General features: G+C 49.1%; 1 protein-coding gene across 2 annotated transcripts in view; it reads left to right on the forward strand.

Moving 5' to 3' along the window:
* Positions 1 to 21,014, forward strand: part of XPA (XPA, DNA damage recognition and repair factor) — a 117,524-nt gene that overhangs the window by 24,074 nt on the left and 72,436 nt on the right. For both annotated transcript variants that reach the window (XM_063914664.1, XM_063914665.1), the window contains exon 3: positions 20,315 to 20,420. In XM_063914664.1, the coding sequence (XP_063770734.1) occupies positions 20,315 to 20,420 (106 nt within the window). The remainder of the gene's footprint in view (positions 1 to 20,314; positions 20,421 to 21,014) is intronic.

A 21,014-nucleotide genomic window follows, 5' to 3' on the forward strand; every position in this document is an offset into this window, starting at 1 on the left:
GGAATTTCAACTGGGTCGATTCCTGCACTTCCTGCAAGCAGGGGTGGCGTTGGGCCTCAAATTGGGGTCCATAAAGGTCCAGATTTCGGCTCTGTCGATTTTCTTCCAAAAAGAACTGGCTTCACTGCCCGAAGTTCAGACTTTTGTCAAAGGAGTACTGCATATTCAGCCTCCTTTTGTGCCCCCAGTGGCACCTTGGGATCTCAATGTGGTTTTGGCACTCCTGAAATCACATTGGTTCGAACCACTTAAGACTGTGGATTTAAAATATCTCACGTGGAAAGTGGTCATGCTGTTCGCCTTGGCGTCGGCCAGGCGGGTTTCAGAATTGGCGGCTTTGTCTTGTAAAAGTCCTTATCTGATTTTCCATATGGATAGGGCAGAATTGAGGACTCGTCCTCAGTTTCTCCCAAAGGTGGTCTCAGCTTTTCACTTGAACCAACCTATTGTGGTGCCTGCGGCTACTAGGGACTTGGAGGATTCCAAGTTGCTGGACGTAGTCAGGGCCCTAAAAATTTATATTTCCAGGACGGCTGGAGTCAGAAAGACTGACTCGCTGTTTATCCTGTATGCACCCACCAAGCTGGGTGCTCCTGCTTCTAAGCAGTCTATTGCGCGCTGGATTTGTAGCACTATTCAGCTGGCGCATTCTGCGGTAGGCTTACTGCAGCCTAAATCTGTAAAAGCCCATTCCACACGGAAGGTGGGCTCATCTTGGGCGGCTGCCCGAGGGGTCTCGGCTTTACAACTTTGCCGAGCAGCTACTTGGTCGGGGGCAAACACGTTTGCAAAATTCTACAAATTTGATACCCTGGCTGAGGAGGACCTGGAATTCTCTCATTCGGTGCTGCAGAGTCATCCGCACTCTCCCGCCCGTTTGGGAGCTTTGGTATAATCCCCATGGTCCTTACGGAGTCCCCAGCATCCACTAGGACGTCAGAGAAAATAAGATTTTACTCACCGGTAAATCTATTTCTCGTAGTCCGTAGTGGATGCTGGGCGCCCATCCCAAGTGCGGATTGTCTGCAATACCTGTACATAGTTATTGTTACAAAAATCGGGTTTTGTTGTGAGCCATCTCTTCAGAGGCTCCATTTGTTATCATACTGTTAACCGGGGTTCCTATCACGTGTTATATGGTGTGATTGGTGTGGCTGGTATGAGTCTTACCCGGGATTCAAAAATCCTTCCTTATTGTGTCAGCTCTTCCGGGCACAGTTCCTAACTGAGGCTTGGAGGAGGGTCATAGGGGGTGGAGCCAGTGCACACCAGATAGTCCTAAATCTTTCTTAGATGTGCCCAGTCTCCTGCGGAGCCGTCTATTCCCCATGGTCCTTACGGAGTCCCCAGCATCCACTACGGACTACGAGAAATAGATTTACCGGTGAGTAAAATCTTATTTTCTCGTAGTCCGTAGAGTATGCTGGGCACCCGTCCCATGTGCGGACTTCTTAGTTATTGCTTACATAAGGGTTATGTTATAGTTTATCGGTTGACCCGAGGCTATGTTGTTGTTCATACTGTTAACTGGGTAGTTTATCACAAGTTATACGGTGTGGCTGGTATGGATCGTGCCCTTAGGTTTACAAAAATCCTTCCTCGTACTGTCCATCTCCTCTGGGCACAGTTTCCCTAACTGAGGTCTGGAGGAGGGGCATAGAGGGAGGAGCCAGTGCACACCCAGAATCCAAAGCTTTCTTAAAGTTCCCCATCTCCTGCGGAGCCCGTTTATTCCCCATGGTACTTACGGAGTTCCAGCATCCTCTACGGACTACGAGAAATAGATTTACCGGTAAGTAAAATCTTATTTTTTCCTGTGTGCATAATGCTATTGAATGTAAGGTTCTTAAATATATGAATGTTCTTAAAAAAAAAAAAAATATATATATATATATATATATATATGTGTGTGTGTGTGTGTGTGTGTGTGTGTGTGTGTGTATATATACATATATACATACATACATACACACACATACGAATACATACACACACATATACACACACATGCATACATAAATTAATAAAGTGTCAGGAAGAAAAAAAACAAACAAAACAAAGGCATTTGCTCTTTGGGAATCGTACCCGGGACCCTGAGCGTGGGACACTTCACCGTTTGGCCACGACGCCTGCTGATAGAGACACAAGCTCATGTGTAAATGTAAGCAATGATCCTTTCCCATGGATTTTGCTGTATTGACTACGAGACTTGGACGCTCACATTACAGTACTGTATGCCTAACGCTAATGGACTATTGCTTTAACACAGGGGTGGGGAACCTTTTTCTTGCGAAGGGCCATTTTGTATTTTTTCAAAAGCATTCACGGGCCATTTTTTTAAGCCCCCCCCACCACCACCACCACCAATGTGCGCTCTCTCTTAGGAAAATAGGCATGGCCACAGTAATAGCTGCTCACACATAACTCCCTCTTCATGCCCACAGTTACTGCCCAGCACATACACCCCCGCTTCATGCCCACAGTCACTGCCCAGCACATACAACCTTCCCCCCCTTCATGCTCCCAGTCATTGTACCGTAGTTCAGCCTCACAGGTGCTGCCACCAAACACAGCAGCTGCCAGTGGATGAGAAGTGAGCTACACACCGCGCATCCAGACCACAGTGAGGAGAGACAGGCAGCCGGCTGGGCATCCATCGGGCGTTGTGTACTAGGCTGAGGACCCGCCCACTGGTAGCTTCAAGGGCGTCATCCAGTCTTCTCCAAAGGGAAAGTATGGGCCTCGGAGCCACCTGCGGCGCACTACATGATGGGAGATTTAGTTTTCTCACACTGTACTCTGAATAAAGGGCACAGTGTGAGAAAACTACATCTCCCAGGAAGCCATGCGCCGTGGACTGCTTTACACTCAGCAGCTGCCTCCGGGCTGGTCAAACTGCCTGTCCGGGCCGGGTAAGGCCCGCGGGCCGGAGGTTCCCCCCTGCTTTAACACATTAGTTTGCATACACTATTTTTTATTTATTGATTAGTCTTTGGTACTTGGGCGCCCCCATAACCCTAACGTCAATGGACCATTACTTTAATACGTTCGCTTGCGTCTGTATACACTAATTTTATTGATTTATTGTTTTCTTTTTTTTAAATTGACTCTCTCCGTCTGACGATTGGTATGTGTGTACAGTATACAGTAACATTATAGTCGTCCCTGACCATTTGCAAGAGCTTGTAGATAAATCCGCCACTATTCGCTCTACAGTACTGGATTAGTGGAGCATTAGCCACCCATTGGTGAAGATATGTATTGCATGATGCGTATGTAGTCATACCTCAACGCGCCTGTCCGTGCAACAACTGAACAACCTGAGTTATCGCTTAGGCGTGATTAATCCTCCGTTTAGTCGGCGAAACAGCAACGATGAGGGAGGCTCCATCTGTAAATGTTACTTCAAAGCTGATTGGAAGCCATGGGCCACTTATCCACTGGCTTACTTCTCCATTCTTTTCACTGCTTCATGAATAGACCTCATTATCACCAAAATGGTTTATCTCCAAGTGTAATGCATAGGTTTGTTCATTTATAAATTCGCAAAGAACAACGTTGAAGCAGTATTGCACTAGTTAGTAACTAATTTATCAACCTTGGTCTGTGGTGAATATAGATATAAGAATGGCCAAGGACCAATATGGATTTTCTCTGACGTCCTAGTGGATGCTGGGGACTCCGTAAGGACCATTGGGAATAGCGGCTCCGCAGGAGACTGGGCACATCTAAAGAAAGATTTAGGACTATCTGGTGTGCACTGGCTCCTCCCCCTATGACCCTCCTCCAGACCTCAGTTAGAAAGTAGAGCTCCTAGAAATAAAGTATAGTTTAGGTTTTTTATTTTACAGTGAGACCTGCTGGCAACAGGCTCACTGCAACGAGGGACTAAGGGGAGAAGAAGCGAACCTACCTAACTGGTGGTAGCTTGGGCTTCTTAGGCTACTGGACACCATTAGCTCCAGAGGGATCGCACACAGGACCCGACCTCGTCGTCCGGTCCCGGAGCCGCGCCGCCGTCCCCCTTACAGAGCCAGAAGCAAGAAGTGTCCGGAAAATCGGCGGCTGAAGACTTCTGTCTTCTCCAAGGTAGCGCACAGCACTGTAGCTGTGCGCCATTGCTCCTCATGCACACCACACACTCCGGTCACTGATGGGTGCTGGGGGGGGGGGGGCGCCCTGAGCAGCAATATTAACACCTTGGCTGGCAAAACTGACACCATATATAGCCCTAGAGGTTATATAGGTGTAAATTACCCCTACCAGATTTACACAAACAGCGGGAGAAAGCCCGCCGAAAAAGGGGCGGAGCCATCTCCCTCCGCACACTGGCGCCATTTTCCCTCACAGCTCCGCTGGAGGGATCGCTCCCTGGCTCTCCCCTGCAGTCCTGCACTACAGAAAGGGTTAAAAAGAGAGGGGGGGGCAATAAATTTAGGCGCAGTATATATATATAATACAAGCAGCTATAGGGGAAAACACTCTGTATAGTGATATCCCTGTGTTATATAGCGCTCTGGTGTGTGCTGGCATACTCTCCCTCTGTCTCCCCAAAGGGCTTTGTGGGGTCCTGTCCTCTGTCAGAGCATTCCCTGTGTGTGCTGTGTGTCGGTACTGCTGTGTCGACATGTATGATGAGGAAAATGATGTGGAGGCAGAGCAAATGCCTGTGAATGTGATGTCACCCCCTGCGGGGTCGACACCCGTGTGGATGGACTTATGGAAGGAATTACGTGACAGTGTCAGCTCCTTACATAAAAGGTTTAACGACATAGGACAGCCGGCTACTCAGCTTGTGCCTGTCCAAGCGTCTCAAATGTCATCAGGGGCTTTAAAACGCCCGCTACCTCAGATGGCAGACACACGGATACCGACTCCAGTGTCGACGACGATGAGACTAGTGTACCTTCCAATAGGGCCACCTGTTACATGATTGAGGCAATGAAAAATGTATTACACATTTCTGATAGTACCCCAGGTACCACAAAAAAGGGTATTATGTTTGGTGAGAAAAAACTACCAGTAGTTTTTCCTGCATCTGAGAAATTAAATGAGGTGTGTGAGGAAGCGTGGACTTCCCCCGATAAGAAATTGATAATTTCTAAACGGTTATTGGCAGCGTACCCTTTCCCGCCAAAGGATAGGTCACGTTGGGAAACACCCCCAAGGGTAGATAAAGCGCTTACACGTTTATCAAAAAAGGTGGCACTACCGTCTACGGATACGGCCGCCCAAAAGGAACCTGCTGATAGAAAGCAGGAGGCTACCCTTAAAGCTATATATATATATATATATATATATATATATATATTTCTCTAACGTCCTAAGTGGATGCTGGGACTCCGTACGGACCATGGGGAATAGCGGCTCCGCAGGAGACAGGGCACAAAATAAAAGCTTGAGATATCAGGTGGTGTGCACTGGCTCCTCCCCCTATGACCCTCCTCCAAGCCAGTTAGATTTTTGTGCCCGGCCGAGAAGGGTGCAAACTAGGTAGCTCTCCTGAGCTGCTTAGAATAAAAGTTTAGTTAGGTTTTTTTATTTTCAGTGAGTCCTGCTGGCAACAGGCTCACTGCACCGTGGGACTAAGGGGAGAAGAAGCGAACTCACCTGAGTGCAGAGTGGATTGGGCTTCTTAGGCTACTGGACATTAGCTCCAGAGGGACGATCACAGGTTCAGCCTGGATGGGTCACCGGAGCCGCGCCGCCGTCCCCCTTACAGAGCCAGAAGAGACGAAGAGGTCCGGTGAAAGCGGCGGCAGAAGACATCCTGTCTTCAAGACTAAGGTAGCGCACAGCACCGCAGCTGTGCGCCATTGCTCTCAGCACACTTCACACTCCGGTCACTGAGGGTGCAGGGCGCTAGGGGGGGAGCGCCCTGAGACGCAATATAAATCAAATACCTTAGCTGGCTAAAGGAATACATCACATATAGCTCCAGGGCTATATGGATGTATTTTTTCCCCTGCCATTTTACACAGAAAAAGCGGGAGATGAGGACGTCGTGAAGGGGCGGGGCCTATCTCCTCAGCACACTGGCGCCATTTTTCCCTCACAGCTCCGCTGGAAGGACGGCTCCCTGACTCTCCCCTGCAGTCCTGCTTCTGATTCAGGGTAAAAAAGAGAAGGGGGGGCATTTTGGCAGCAGATTATAACAAAACAGCAGCTATAAGGGTTTAACACTTATATAAGGTTATCCCTGTATATATATAGCGCTGGGTGTGTGCTGGCAGACTCTCCCTCTGTCTCTCCAAAGGGCTAAGTGGGGTCCTGTCCTCTATCAGAGCATTCCCGGTGTGTGTGCTGTGTGTCGGTACGCGTGTGTCGACATGTATGAGGAGGAAAATGAGGTGGAGGCGGAGCAGTTGCCTGTGTTAGTGATGTCACCCCCTAGGGAGTCGACACCTGACTGGATGATTGTGTTTAAGCAATTAAGTGATGTCAGCAGTTTACAAAAAACTGTTGACGACATGAGAAAGCCGGCAAATCAATTAGTGCCTAAAACGGCCGCTACCTCAGTGGGTCGACACGGATCCAGATACAGATACTGAATCTAGTGTCGACGGTGACGAGACAAACGTAATGTCCAGTAGGGCCACACGTTACATGATCACGGCAATGAAGGAGGCATTGAACCTTTCTGACACTACAAGTACCACAAAGGCGGGTATTATGTGGGGTGTGAAAAAACTGCCAATAGTTTTTCCTGAGTCTGATGAAATAAAGATACGGCCACCCTCAAAGAACCAGCTGATAGGAGGCTGGAAAATATCCTGAAAAGTATATACACACATACTGGTGTTATACTGCGACCAGCAATCGCATCAGCCTGGATGTGCAGTGCTGGAGTCGCATGGGCGGATTCCCTGACTGAGAATATTGATACCCTGGACAGGGACAATATTTTGTTAACTATAGAACATTTAAAGGATGCATTGCTATATATGCGTGATGCGCAGAGGGATATTTGTACCCTGGCATCAAGAGTAAGCGCAATGTCCATCTCTGCCAGAAGAGCATTATGGACCCGACAGTGGTCAGGTGACGCAGATTCCAAACGGCACATGGAAGTATTGCCGTATAAGGGGGAGGAGTTATTTGGGGCTGGTCTAACAGACCTGGTGGCCACGGCAACGGCTGGAAAATCCACTTTTTTACCCCAGGTTACTTCACATCAGCAGAAAAAGACACAGTCTTTTCAAACTCAGTCCTTTCGTTCCCATAAGTACAAGCGAGCAAAGGGCCACTCTTTTCTGCCCAAGGGCAGAGGAAGAGGAAAAAGGCAGCACCATGCAGCCGCTTCCCAGGAGCAGAAGCCCTCCCCTGCTTCTGCCAAGTCTTCAGCATGACGCTGGGGCTTTACAAGCAGACTCAGACACGGTGGGGGCACGTCTCAAGAATTTCAACGCGCAGTGGGCTCACTCACAAGTGGATCCCTGGATTCTACAGGTAGTATCACAGGGGTACAAACTGGAATTCGAGGCGTTTCCTCCTCATCGGTTCCTGAAGTCTGCTTTACCAAAGTCTCCCTCCGACAGGGAGGCAGTTCTGGAAGCCATTCACAAGCTGTACTCCCAGCAGGTGATAATCAAGGTACCCCTCTTACAACAGGGGAAGGGGTATTATTCCACACTATTTGTGGTACCGAAGCCGGACGGCTCGGTGAGACCAATCTTAAATCTAAAATCTTTGAACACTTACATAAAAAGGTTCAAATTCAAGATGGAGTCACTCAGAGCGGTGATAGCGAACCTGGAAGAGGGGGACTATATGGTGTCGCTGGACATCAAGGATGCTTATCTCCACGTCCCAATATACCCTTCTCACCAAGGGTACCTCAGGTTTGTAGTACAAAACTGTCATTATCAGTTTCAGACGCTGCCGTTTGGATTGTCCACGGCGCCTCGGGTCTTTACCAAGGTAATGGCCGAAATGATGATTCTTCTACGAAGAAAAGGCATCTTAATTATCCCTCACTTGGACGATCTCCTGATAAGGGCAAGAACCAAGGAACAGTTAGAAGTCGGAGTGGCACTATCTCAGGTAGTGCTAAGTCAGCACGGATGGATTCTAAATATCCCAAAATCGCAGCTGATCCCAACGACACGTCTACTATTCTTAGGAATGATTCTGGACACAGTCCAGAAGAAGGTGTTTCTCCCGGAGGAGAAGGCCAGGGAGTTATCCGAGCTAGTCAGGAACCTCCTAAAACCAGGACAGGTATCAGTGCATCAGTGCACAAGGGTCCTGGGAAAAATGGTGGCTTCTTACGAAGCGATTCCATTCGGAAGATTCCATGCAAGAACGTTTCAGTGGGATCTACTGGGAAAATGGTCCGGATCGCATCTTCAGATGCATCAACGGATAACCCTGTCGCCAAGGACAAGGGTGTCTCTCCTGTGGTGGCTTCAGAGTGCTCATCTACTAGAGGGCCGCAGATTTGGCATTCAGGATTGGATCCTGGTAACCACGGATGCCAGCCTGAGAGGCTGGGGAGCAGTCACACAGGGAAGGAATTTCCAGGGCTTGTGGTCAAGCATGGAAACATCTCTTTATATAAACATTCTGGAACTAAGGGCCATTTACAATGCCTTAATTCAAGCAAAACCTCTGCTTCAGGGTCAGGCGGTGTTGATCCAATCGGACAACATCACGTCAGTCGCCCACGTAAACAGACAGGGCGGCACGAGAAGCAGGAGGGCAATGGCAGAAACTGCAAGGATTCTTCGCTGGGCGGAAAATCACGTGATAGCACTGTCAGCAGTGTTCATTCCGGGAGTGGACAACTGGGAAGCAGACTTCCTCAGCAGACACGACCTTCACCCGGGAGAGTGGGGACTTCACCCAGAAGTCTTCCACCAAATTGTAAACCGTTGGGAAAAACCAAAGGTGGACATGATGGCGTCACGTCTAAACAAAAAACTGGACAGATATTGCGCCAGGTCAAGGGACCCTCAGGCAATAGCGGTGGACGCTCTGGTAACGCCGTGGGTGTACCAGTCAGTGTATGTATTCCCTCCTCTGCCCCTCATACCAAAAGTATTGAGAATCATAAGAAGGAGAGGAGTAAGAACTATACTCGTGGTTCCGGATTGGCCAAGAAGGTCTTGGTACCCGGAACTTCAAGAGATGCTCACGGACGAACCGTGGCCTCTACCTCTAAGAAAGGACCTGCTACTGCAGGGGCCTTGTCTGTTCCAAGACTTACCGCGGCTGCGTTTGACGGCATGGCGGTTGAACGCCGGATCCTGAAGGACAAGGGCATTCCAGAAGAAGTAATCCCTACTCTGGTAAAAGCCAGAAAGGAAGTAACCGCAAAACATTATCACCGCATTTGGCGTAAATATGTGGCGTGGTGTGAGGCCAAGAAGGCCCCTACAGAAGAATTTCAACTGGGTCGTTTCTTGCATTTCCCGCAAACGGGACTGTCTATGGGCCTAAAATTAGGGTCCATTAAGGTTCAAATTTCGGCCTTGTCGATATTCTTCCAGAAAGAACTGGCTTCAGTACCTGAAGTTCAGACATTTGTGAAAGGGGTGCTGCGCATACAGCCTCCTTTTGTGCCTCCAGTGGCACCTTGGGATCTCAATGTTGTGTTGAGATTTCTAAAATCACATTGGTTTGAACCATGGTCTACGGTAGATTTAAAATATCTCACGTGGAAGGTGTCGATGCTGTTGGCCCTGGCTTCAGCCAGGCGTGTGTCAGAATTGGCGGCTTTATCATGTAAAAGCCCTTACCTAATTTTTCATTCTGACAGAGCGGAATTGAGGACTCGTCCTCAATTTCTACCTAAGGTGGTTTCTGCATTTCACATGAACCAACCTATTGTGGTACCTGCGGCTACTAGGGACTTAGAGGACTCTAAGTTGCTGGACGTTGTCAGGGCCTTGAAAATATATGTTTCCAGGACGGCTGGAGTCAGGAAATCTGACTCGCTGTTTATCCTGTATGCACCCAACAAGCTGGGTGCTCCTGCTTCAAAGCAGACGATTGCTCGTTGGATTTGTAGTACAATTCAGCTTGCACATTCCGTGGCAGGCCTGCCACAGCCAAAATCGGTAAAAGCCCATTCCACAAGAAAAGTGGGCTCATCTTGGGCGGCTGCCCGAGGGGTCTCGGCTTTACAACTTTGCCGAGCGGCTACTTGGTCAGGGGCAAACACGTTTGCAAAATTCTACAAATTTGATACCCTGGCTGAGGAGGACCTGGAGTTCTCTCACTCGGTGCTGCAGAGTCATCCGCACTCTCCCGCCCGTTTGGGAGCTTTGGTATAATCCCCATGGTCCTTACGGAGTCCCAGCATCCACTTAGGACGTTAGAGAAAATAAGATTTTACTTACCGATAAATCTATTTCTCGTAGTCCGTAGTGGATGCTGGGCGCCCATCCCTAGTGCGGATTGTCTGCAATACTTGTATATAGTTATTGTTACAAAAAATTCGGGTTATTATTGTTGAGCCATCTTTTCAGAGGCTCTTTTACATTTATCATACTGTTAACTGGGTTCAGATCACGAGTTGTACGGTGTGATTGGTGTGGCTGGTATGAGTCTTACCCGGGATTCAATATCCTTCCTTATTATGTACGCTCGTCCGGGCACAGTATCCTAACTGGCTTGGAGGAGGGTCATAGGGGGAGGAGCCAGTGCACACCACCTGATATCTCAAGCTTTTATTTTGTGCCCTGTCTCCTGCGGAGCCGCTATTCCCCATGGTCCTTACGGAGTCCCAGCATCCACTACGGACTACGAGAAATAGATTTATCGGTAAGTAAAATCTTATTATATATATATATATATATATATATATATATATATATATATATATACATGATGCCGATTCAAAAAGGCACATGGAAGTTTTGCCTTATAGGGGGGTGGAACTGTTTGGGGATGGTCTTTCAGATCTCGTTTCCACAGCTACGGCTGGGAAATCGACATTTTTGCCACAAGCTACCCCACAGCAAAAGAAAGCACCGTATTATCAAGTACAGTCCTTCGGCCCTATAAAAACAAGAGGGCTAGAGGCGCATCTTTTCTGCCGAGAGGAAAAGGTAGAGGGAAAAAACTGCAGCATACAGCCAGTTCCCAAGAGCAGAAGTCCTCCCCCGCGTCCGGTAAGTCCACAGCATGACGCCGGGGCTTCACAGGCGGGCCCGGGTACGGTTGGGGCCCGTCTCAGAAATTTCAGCGCACAGTGGGCTCTCTCACAGATGGATCCCTGGATCCTTCAAGTAGTATCTCAGGGGTACAGGCTGGAATTCGAGACGTCTCCCCCCCGCTGTTTCCTAAAATCTGCCTTACCAGCAACTCCCTCTGCCATGGAGGCAGTTTTGGTGGCTATCCAAAAAACTGTATTCACAGCAAGTGATTGTCAAGGTACCCCTCCTTCAACAAGGAAAGGGTTACTATTCCACAATGTTTGTGGTACCGAAACCGGACGGTTCGGTGAGACCCATCTTAAATTTAAAATCCTTGAACACATATATCAGAAGGTTCAAGTTCAAGATGGAATCGCTCAGGGCGGTTATTGCGAGCCTGGACGAGGGGGATTACATGATCTCTCTGGACATCAAGGATGCCTACCTTCATGTCCCCATTTACCCTCCTCACCAGGAGTACCTTAGGTTTGTGGTACAGTACTGTCACTATCAGTTCCAGACGCTGCCGTTTGGGTTATCCACGGCACCGAGGGTCTTTACCAAGGTAATGGCCGAAATGATGATACTCCTTCGGAAGAAGGGGGTTTTAATTATCCCGTACTTGGACGATCTCCTGATAAAGGCGAGGTCCAAAGAAGAGTTGTTAGTGGGGGTAGCACTTTCTCGGGAAGTGCTGCAGCAGCACGGCTGGATTCTCAATATCCCAAAGTCACAGCTGGTCCCGACGACACGTCTTCTGTTCCTGGGAATGATTCTGGACACAGACCAGAAAAAAGTGTTTCTTCCAGTGGAAAAAGCAGAGGAGTTGTCATCTCTAGTAAGAAACCTCCTAAAACCAGGACAGGTGTCGGTGCATCAATGCACGCGAGTCCTGGGAAAAATGGTAGCTTCGTACGAAGCAATTCCATTCGGAAGGTTTCACGCAAGGATTTTCCATTGGGACCTGTTGGACCAGTGGTCCGGGTCGCATCTCCAGATGCAGCAGCGAATAACCCTGTCGGCAAGGACCAGGGTGTCACTACTGTGGTGGCTGCAGAGGGCTCATCTCCTAGAGGGCCGCAGATTCGGAATACAGGACTGGGTCCTGGTAACCACGGATACCAGCCTTCGGAGCTGGGGAGCAGTCACACAGGGAAGACATTTCCAAGGACTGCGGTCATATCAGGAGATTTCACTACACATAAATATCCTGGAGCTAAGAGCCATTTACAATGCCCTAAGCCAAGCAAGACCCCTGCTTCAAAACAAACCGGTTCTGATCCAATCAGACAACATCACGGCGGTCGCCCATGTAAACAGACAGGGCGGCACAAGAAGCAGGAGGGCAATGGCAGAAGCCACAAGGATTCTCCGATGGGCGGAAAATCACGTATTAGCACTGTCAGCAGTGTTCATTCCGGGTGTGGACAACTGGGAAGCAGACTTCCTCAGCAGGCACGACCTCCACCCGGGAGAATGGGGACTTCATCCAGAAGTCTTCCAAATGCTGGTAAACCGTTGGGAAAGACCACAGGTGGACATGATGGCGTCCCGCCTCAACAAAAAGCTAAAGAGATATTGCGCCAGGTCAAGGGACCCTCAGGCGATCGCTGTGGACGCTCTAGTAACACCGTGGGTGTACCAGTCGGTTTATGTGTTTCCTCCTCTGCCTCTCATTTCCAAGGTACTGAGAATAATACGAAGGGGAGGAGTGAGAACTATACTCGTGGTTCCGGATTGGCCAAGAAGGGCTTGGTACCCGGAACTTCAAGAGATGCTTTCAGAGGACCCATAGCCTCTACCGCTAAGGTGGGACCTGCTGCAGCAGGGGCCCTGCCTGTTCCAAGACTTACCGCGGCTGCGTTTGACGGCATGGCAGTTGAACACCGGATCCTGAAGGAAAAAGGCATTCCGGAGGAAGTCATCCCTACCCTGATCAAAGCCAGGAAGGATGTCACTGCAAAACATTATCACCGCATTTGGCGGAAATATGTTGCTTGGTGTGAGGCCAGGAAGGCCCCAACGGAGGAATTTCAACTGGGTCGATTCCTGCATTTCCTGCAAGCAGGGGTGACGATGGGCCTCAAATTGGGGTCCATTAAGGTCCAGATTTCGGCTCTGTCAATTTTCTTCCAGAAAGAACTGGCTTCACTGCCTGAAGTTCAGACATTTGTCAAAGGAGTTCTGCATATTCAGCCTCCTTTTGTGCCCCCAGTGGCACCTTGGGATCTCAATGTGGTTTTGGGGTTCCTGAAATCACATTGGTTTGAGCCACTTAAAACCGTGGATTTGAAATATCTCACGTGGAAAGTGGTCATGCTGTTGGCCCTGGCTTCGGCCAGGCGTGTATCAGAATTGGCGGCTTTGTCTTGTAAAAGCCCTTATCTGATTTTCCATATGGATAGGGCAGAGTTGAGGACTCGTCCTCAGTTTCTCCCGAAGATGGTATCAGCTTTTCACTTGAACCAACCTATTGTGGTGCCTGCGGCTACTAGGGACTTGGAGGATTCCAAGTTACTGGACGTGGTCAGGGCCCTGAAAATGTATGTTTCCAGGACGGCTAGAGTCAGGAAAACTGACTCGCTGTTTATCCTGTATGCACCCAACAAGCTGGGTGCTCCTGCTTCTAAGCAGACTATTGCACGCTGGATTTGTAGCACTATTCAGCTTGCGCATTCTGCGGTAGGACTACCGCAGCCTAAATCTGTAAAAGCCCATTCCATAAGGAAGGTGGGCTCATCTTGGGCGGCTGCCCGAGGGGTCTCGGCACTGCAACTTTGCCGAGCGGCTACTTGGTCAGGGTCTAACACTTTTGCTAAGTTTTACAAATTTGACACCCTGGCTGAGGAGGACCTTGAGTTTGCTAATTCGGTGCTGCAGAGTCATCCGCACTCTCCCGCCCGTTTGGGAGCTTTGGTATAATCCCCATGGTCCTTACGGAGTCCCCAGCATCCACTAGGACGTCAGAGAAAATAAGAATTTACTCACAGGTAATTCTATTTCTCGTAGTCCGTAGTGGATGCTGGGCGCCCATCCCAAGTGCGGATTGTCTGCAATACTTGTAAATAGTTATTGTTAACTAATCGGGTTATTGTTGGGAGCCATCTGTTCAGAGGCTCCATTGTTATCATACTGTTAACTGGGTATAGTATCGGTGTGATTGGTGTGGCTGGTATGAGTCTTACCCGGCATTCAAAATCCTTCCTTATTGTGTCAGCTCTTCCGGGCACAGTATCTTAACTGAGGTCTGGAGGAGGGTCATAGGGGGAGGAGCTAGTGCACACCAGATAGTCCTAAATCTTTCTTTAGATGTGCCCAGTCTCCTGCGGAGCCGCTATTCCCCATGGTCCTTACAGAGTCCCCAGCATCCACTACGGACTACGAGAAATAGAATTACCGGTGAGTAAATTCTTATTTCTCTAACGTCCTAGTGGATGCTGGGGACTCCGTAAGGACCATGGGGAATAGACGGGCTCCGCAGGAGACTGGGCACTCTATAAGAAAGATTTGGTACTATCTGGTGTGCACTGGCTCCTCCCTCTATGCCCCTCCTCCAGACCTCAGTTAGATTTCTGTGCCCGGCCCGAGCTGGTTGCACCCTAGGAGCTCTCCTGAGGTGCTAGAAAGAAAGTTTAAATTAGGTTTTTTATTTTACAGTGAGACCTGCTGGCAACAGGCTCACTGCATCGAGGGACTAAGGGGAGAAGAAGCGAACCTACCTGCTTGCAGCTAGCTTGGGCTTCTTAGGCTACTGGACACCATTAGCTCCAGAGGGATCGACCGCAGGACTCGTCCTTGGTGTTCGTTCCCGGAGCCGCGCCGCCGTCCCCCTTACAGAGCCAGAAGCATGAAGATGGTCCGGAAAATCGGCGGCAGAAGACTTCAGTCTTCACCAAGGTAGCGCACAGTACTGCAGCTGTGCGCCATTGCTCCTCATACACACTTCACACTCCGGTCACTGAGGGTGCAGGGGGCTGGGGGGGGGGCGCCCTGAGCAGCAATAATATCACGTTGGCTGGCAAAATAACCACAATATATAGCCCCAGAGGCTATATATGTGATAATTACCCCTGCCAGAATACAGAAAAAAGCGGGAGAAAAGGCCGCCGAAAAAGGGGCGGAGCCATCTCCCTCAGCACACTGGCGCCATTATTCCCTCACAGTTCCGCTGGAAGGAAGCTCCCTGACTCTCCCCTGCAGTCTACACTACAGAAAGGGTAAAAAAGAGAGGGGGGCACTAAATTTGGGCGCAGTTTAATACAATAAGCAGCTATAAAGGGTCATAATTCAGTTAGTCCCTGTATTATTATAGCGCTCTGGTGTGTGCTGGCATACTTTCTCTCTGTCTCCCCAAAGGGCTTTTGTGGGGTCCTGTCTCCTTTAAGAGCATTCCCTGTGTGTGTGCGGTGTGTCGGTACGGCTGTGTCGACATGTTTGATGAGGAGACTTATGTGGAGGCGGAGCAGATGCCTATAAATGTGATGTCACCCCCTGCGGGGCAGACACCTGAGTGGATGGATTTATGGAAGGAATTACGTGCAAGTGTCGACTACTTACATAAAAAATTTGACGACATGCAAAATGCGGGACAGCCGGCTTCTCAGCTCGTGCCTGCCCAGACGATTCAAAGGCCGTCAGGGGCCCTGAAACGACCACTACCTCAGATGGCAGACACAGATGACGACACGGATACTGATGCAAGTGTCGACGACGATGAGTCAAATTTAATGTCCACTAGGGCCATTTGTGGCATGATTGAGGCAATGAAAGAGGTATTACACCTTGCTGATATAAATCCAGGTACCTCAAAAAAGGGTATTATGTTTGGAGAGAAAAAACTACCTATAGTTTTTCCCCCATCTGAGGAATTGAATGAGGTGTGTGAAGAAGCGTGGGCTTTCCCCGATAAAAAATTGGTGATTTCAAAAAAATTACTAATGGCGTTCCCTTTCTCGCCAGAGGATAGGTCACGTTGGGAAACTCCCCCTAGGGTGGATAAAGCGCTCACACGTTTGTCTAAAAAGGTGGCACTACCGTCTCCGGATACGGCCGCCCTAAAGGAACCTGCTGATAGAAAGCAGGAGGCTATCCTAAAATCTATATACACACACACTGGTGTTATACTGAGACCAGCTATTGCTTCAGCCTGGATGTGCAGTGCTGCTGCTGCTTGGTCAGATTCCCTGTCGGAAAATATTGACACCCTAGACAGAGACACTATATTGCTAACCATAGAGCATATAAAAGACTCGGTCTTATACATGAGAGATGCACAGAGGGAGATCTGCCGGCTGGCATCTAGAATAAGTGCCTTGTCCATTTCTGCTAGGAGAGGCTTATGGACTCGGCAGTGGACAGGAGATGCAGATTCTAAAAGGCACATGGAAGTTTTGCCTTATAAGGGTGAGGAGTTATTCGGGGACGGTCTCTCAGACCTTGTTTCCACAGCAACAGCTGGGAAGTCTGCATTTTTGCCCCATGTCCCCTCACAGCCTAAGAAAGCACCGTATTACCAAGTACAGTCCTTTCGACCCCAGAAAAACAGGCGGGGAAAAGGCGGGTCCTTTCTGTCTAGAGGCAGAGGAAGGGGGAAAAAGCTGCAACACACAGCAGGTTCCCCGGACCAAAAGTCCTCCCCCGCTTCTTCCAAATCCGCCGCATGACGGTGGGGCTCCACAGGCGGAGCCAGGTACGGTGGGGGGCCGCCTCCAGAATTTCAGCGATCAGTGGGCTCGCTCACGGGTGGATCCCTGGATCCTTCAAGTAGTATCTCAGGGGTACAAGCTGGAATTCGAGGCGCCTCCCCCCCGCCGTTTCCTCAAATCAGCCTTACCGACGACTCCATCGGGCAGGGAGGCTGTGCTAGAGGCCATTCACAAGCTGTATTCCCAGCAGGTGATAGTCAAGGTGCCCCTACTTCAACAAGGCCGGGGTTACTATTCCCCCCTTTTGTGGTACCGAAACCAGACGGTTCGGTGAGACCCATTTTAAATTTGAAATCCTTGAACACTTACATAACAAAATTCAAGTTCAAGATGGAATCGCTCAGGGCGGTTATTGCAATCCTGGACGAGGGGGATTACATGGTATCCCTGGACATCAAGGATGCTTACCTGCATGTCTCTATTTACCTTCCTCACCAGGAGTACCTCAGATTTGTGGTACAGGATTGCCATTACCAATTCCAGACACTACCGTTTGGACTGTCCACGGCACCGAGGGTGTTTACCAAAGTAATGGCAGAAATGATGATACTCCTTCGAAAAAAGGGAGTTTTTAATTATCCCGTACTTGGACGATCTCCTTATAAAGGCGAGGTCCAGGGATCAGTTACTGGTCGGAGTAGCACTATCTCGGGAAGTGCTACAACAGCATGGCTGGATTCTGAACATTCCAAAGTCACAACTGGTTCCTTCCACTCGCTTACTGTTCCTGGGGATGATTTTGGATATAGAACTGAAAAAAGTGTTTCTCCCGCAGGAGAAAGCCAAGGAGCTGTCATCTCCAGTCAGAGACCTCCTAAAACCAAAACGGGTATCGGTGCATCGCTGCACACGAGTCCTGGGAAAAATGGTGGCTTCATACGAAGCAATTCCATTCGGCAGGTTCCATGCGAGGACCTTCCAGTGGGACCTCTTGGACAAGTGGTCGGGATCGCATCTTCAGATGCATCAACTGATAACCCTGTCTCCAAGGACCGGGGTGTCTCTACTGTGGTGGCTGCAGAGTGCTCATCTTCTAGAGGACCGCAGATTCGGCATACAGGACTGGGTCCTGGTGACCACGGATGCCAGCCTTCGAGGCTGGGGAGCAGTCACACAGGGAAGAAACTTCCAAGGACTATGGTCAAGTCAGGAGACTTCCCTACACATAAATATTCTGGAACTGAGGGCCATTTACAATGCCCTAAGTCAGGCAAGACCCCTGCTTCAAAATCAGCCGGTACTGATCCAGTCAGACAACATCACGGCAGTCGCCCATGTGAACAGACAGGGCGGCACAAGAAGCAGGATGGCAATGGCAGAAGCCACAAGGATTCTCCGATGGGCGGAAAATCACGTACTAGCACTGTCAGCAGTGTTCATTCCGGGAGTGGACAACTGGGAAGCAGACTTCCTCAGCAGACACGACCTACACCCCGGAGAGTGGGGACTTCATCCAGAAGTCTTCCTACTGTTGGTAAACCGTTGGGAAAGGCCACAGGTGGACATGATGGCGTCCCGCCTCAACAAAAAGCTAAAGAGATATTGCGCCAGGTCAAGGGACCCTCAGGCGATAGCAGTGGACGCTCTAGTGACACCGTGGGTGTACCAGTCGGTTTATGTGTTCCCTCCTCTGCCTCTCATACCAAAGGTACTGAGAATAATAAGAAGGCGAGGAGTAAGAACGATACTCGTGGTTCCGGATTGGCCAAGAAGGGCTTGGTACCCGGAACTTCAAGAAATGATATCAGAGGACCCATGGCCTCTACCGCTCAGACAGGATCTGCTGCAGCAGGGGCCCTGTCTGTTCCAAGACTTACCGCGGCTGCATTTGACGTCATGGCGGTTGAATTCCGGATCCTAAAGGAAAAGGGCATTCCGGAGGAAGTCATTCCTACGCTGATAAAAGCCAGGAAAGAAGTAACCGCGAACCATTATCACCGTATTTGGCGAAAATATGTTGCGTGGTGTGAGGCCAGGAAGGCCCCAACAGAGGAATTTCAGCTGGGTCGCTTTCTACACTTCCTACAGTCGGGAGTGACTATGGGCCTAAAATTGGGTTCCATTAAGGTCCAGATTTCGGCCCTGTCGATTTTCTTCCAGAAAGAACTGGCTTCACTGCCTGAAGTTCAGACTTTTGTAAAGGGAGTGCTTCATATTCAGCCCCCTTTTGTGCCTCCCGTGGCACCTTGGGATCTCAATGTGGTGTTGAGTTTCCTAAAATCACATTGGTTTGAACCACTTAAAACTGTGGATCTGAAGTATCTCACGTGGAAAGTAATCATGTTATTGGCCTTGGCTTCGGCCAGGCGTGTGTCAGAATTGGCGGCTTTGTCTTGTAAAAGCCCTTATTTGATTTTTCATATGGATAGGGCAAAATTGAGGACTCGTCCCCAGTTTCTCCCTAAGGTGGTATCTGCTTTTCACTTGAACCAACCTATTGTGGTGCCTGCGGCTACTAGGGACTTGGAGGATTCCAAGTTACTGGATGTAGTCAGGGCCTTGAAACTTTGTTTCCAGGACGGCTGGAGTCAGGAAGACTGATTCGCTTTTTGTCCTGTATGCACCCAACAAGATAGGTGCTCCTGCTTCTAAGCAGACTATTGCTCGCTGGATTTGTAGCACAATTCAGCTGGCGCATTCTGCGGCTGGATTGCCGCATCCTAAATCAGTGAAAGCCCATTCCACGAGGAAAGTGGGCTCATCTTGGGCGGCTGCCCGAGGGGTCTCGGCTTTACAACTTTGCCGAGCTGCAACTTGGTCAGGGGCAAACACGTTTGCTAAATTCTACAAATTTGATACCCTGGCTGAGGAGGACCTTGAGTTCTCTCATTCGGTGCTGCAGAGTCATCCGCACTCTCCCGCCCGTTTGGGAGCTTTGGTATAATCCCCATGGTCCTTACGGAGTCCCCAGCATCCACTAGGACGTCAGAGAAAATAAGAATTTACTCACCGGTAATTCTATTTCTCGTAGTCCGTAGTGGATGCTGGGCGCCCATCCCAAGTGCGGATTGTCTGCAATACTTGTATATAGTTATTGTTTAACAAAAGGGTTATTGTTGAGCCATCTGTTGAGAGGCTCAGTTGTTCTCATACTGTTAACTGGGTATAGTATCACGAGTTATACGGTGTGATTGGTGTGGCTGGTATGAGTCTTACCCGGGATTCAAAATCCTTCCTTATTGTGTCAGCTCTTCCGGGCACAGTATCCTAACTGAGGTCTGGAGGAGGGGCATAGAGGGAGGAGCCAGTGCACACCAGATAGTACCAAATCTTTCTTATAGAGTGCCCAGTCTCCTGCGGAGCCCGTCTATTCCCCATGGTCCTTACGGAGTCCCCAGCATCCACTACGGACTACGAGAAATAGATTTACCGGTGAGTAAAATCTTTTTATTTATTTTTGCTGATGATAAAACATTGGCAGGAAATAAATGGAAGATATCGTAAGATGAACATCATCTGTCTCTGCAGGTCCAGTACTAGAATTTGATTATCTATTTTGTGAGGAGTGTGGCAAAGACTTCATGGATTCATACTTAAGCAATAACTTTGATTTGGCTGTGTGCGACAGTTGCAAGTAAGTCATCCTTTCCTTTTCTTAATTTTCCCTCTTTACCTTGAACTTGTTATAGGATCTGGCTACTACTCGATGGTTACCAGTGTGTACAAATTTCTTTGTCTCAAAGAAGCCGCTAACAAACAAACATGACTGGACTTATTTCCCAGATTTGAATATACTGCTGAATCTATGCTACACATGCTGCTTAGAATTAACACTGATGCCGATCCCACCCCTGCACTGTAAAATACCCTTTTGTAGATCCTTCACAAGACTACATGCTGTCCCTCTTCGCTACTATTTTTATTATAGGAATAGAGCACAAAACAGCTGTTATAAAGCACAGAATAGGTAACATTGGCACAAAAACCAGGAATATTTCATATTTCTCTAACGTCCTAGTGGATGCTGGGGACTCCGTAAGGACCATGGGGAATAGATGGGCTCAGCAGGAGACTGGGCACTCTAAAGAAAGATTAGGTACTATCTGGTGTGCACTGGCTCCTCCCTCTATGCCCCTCCTCCAGACCTCAGTTACAATCTGTGCCCGGCTAGAACTGGGTGCTCCTAGTGGGCTCTCCTGAGCCTGCTAGTAAAAGAAAGTATTTTAGG

The sequence above is a fragment of the Pseudophryne corroboree genome, chromosome 1, assembly GCF_028390025.1.
Source record: "Pseudophryne corroboree isolate aPseCor3 chromosome 1, aPseCor3.hap2, whole genome shotgun sequence".
NCBI lineage: Eukaryota > Metazoa > Chordata > Amphibia > Anura > Myobatrachidae > Pseudophryne > Pseudophryne corroboree.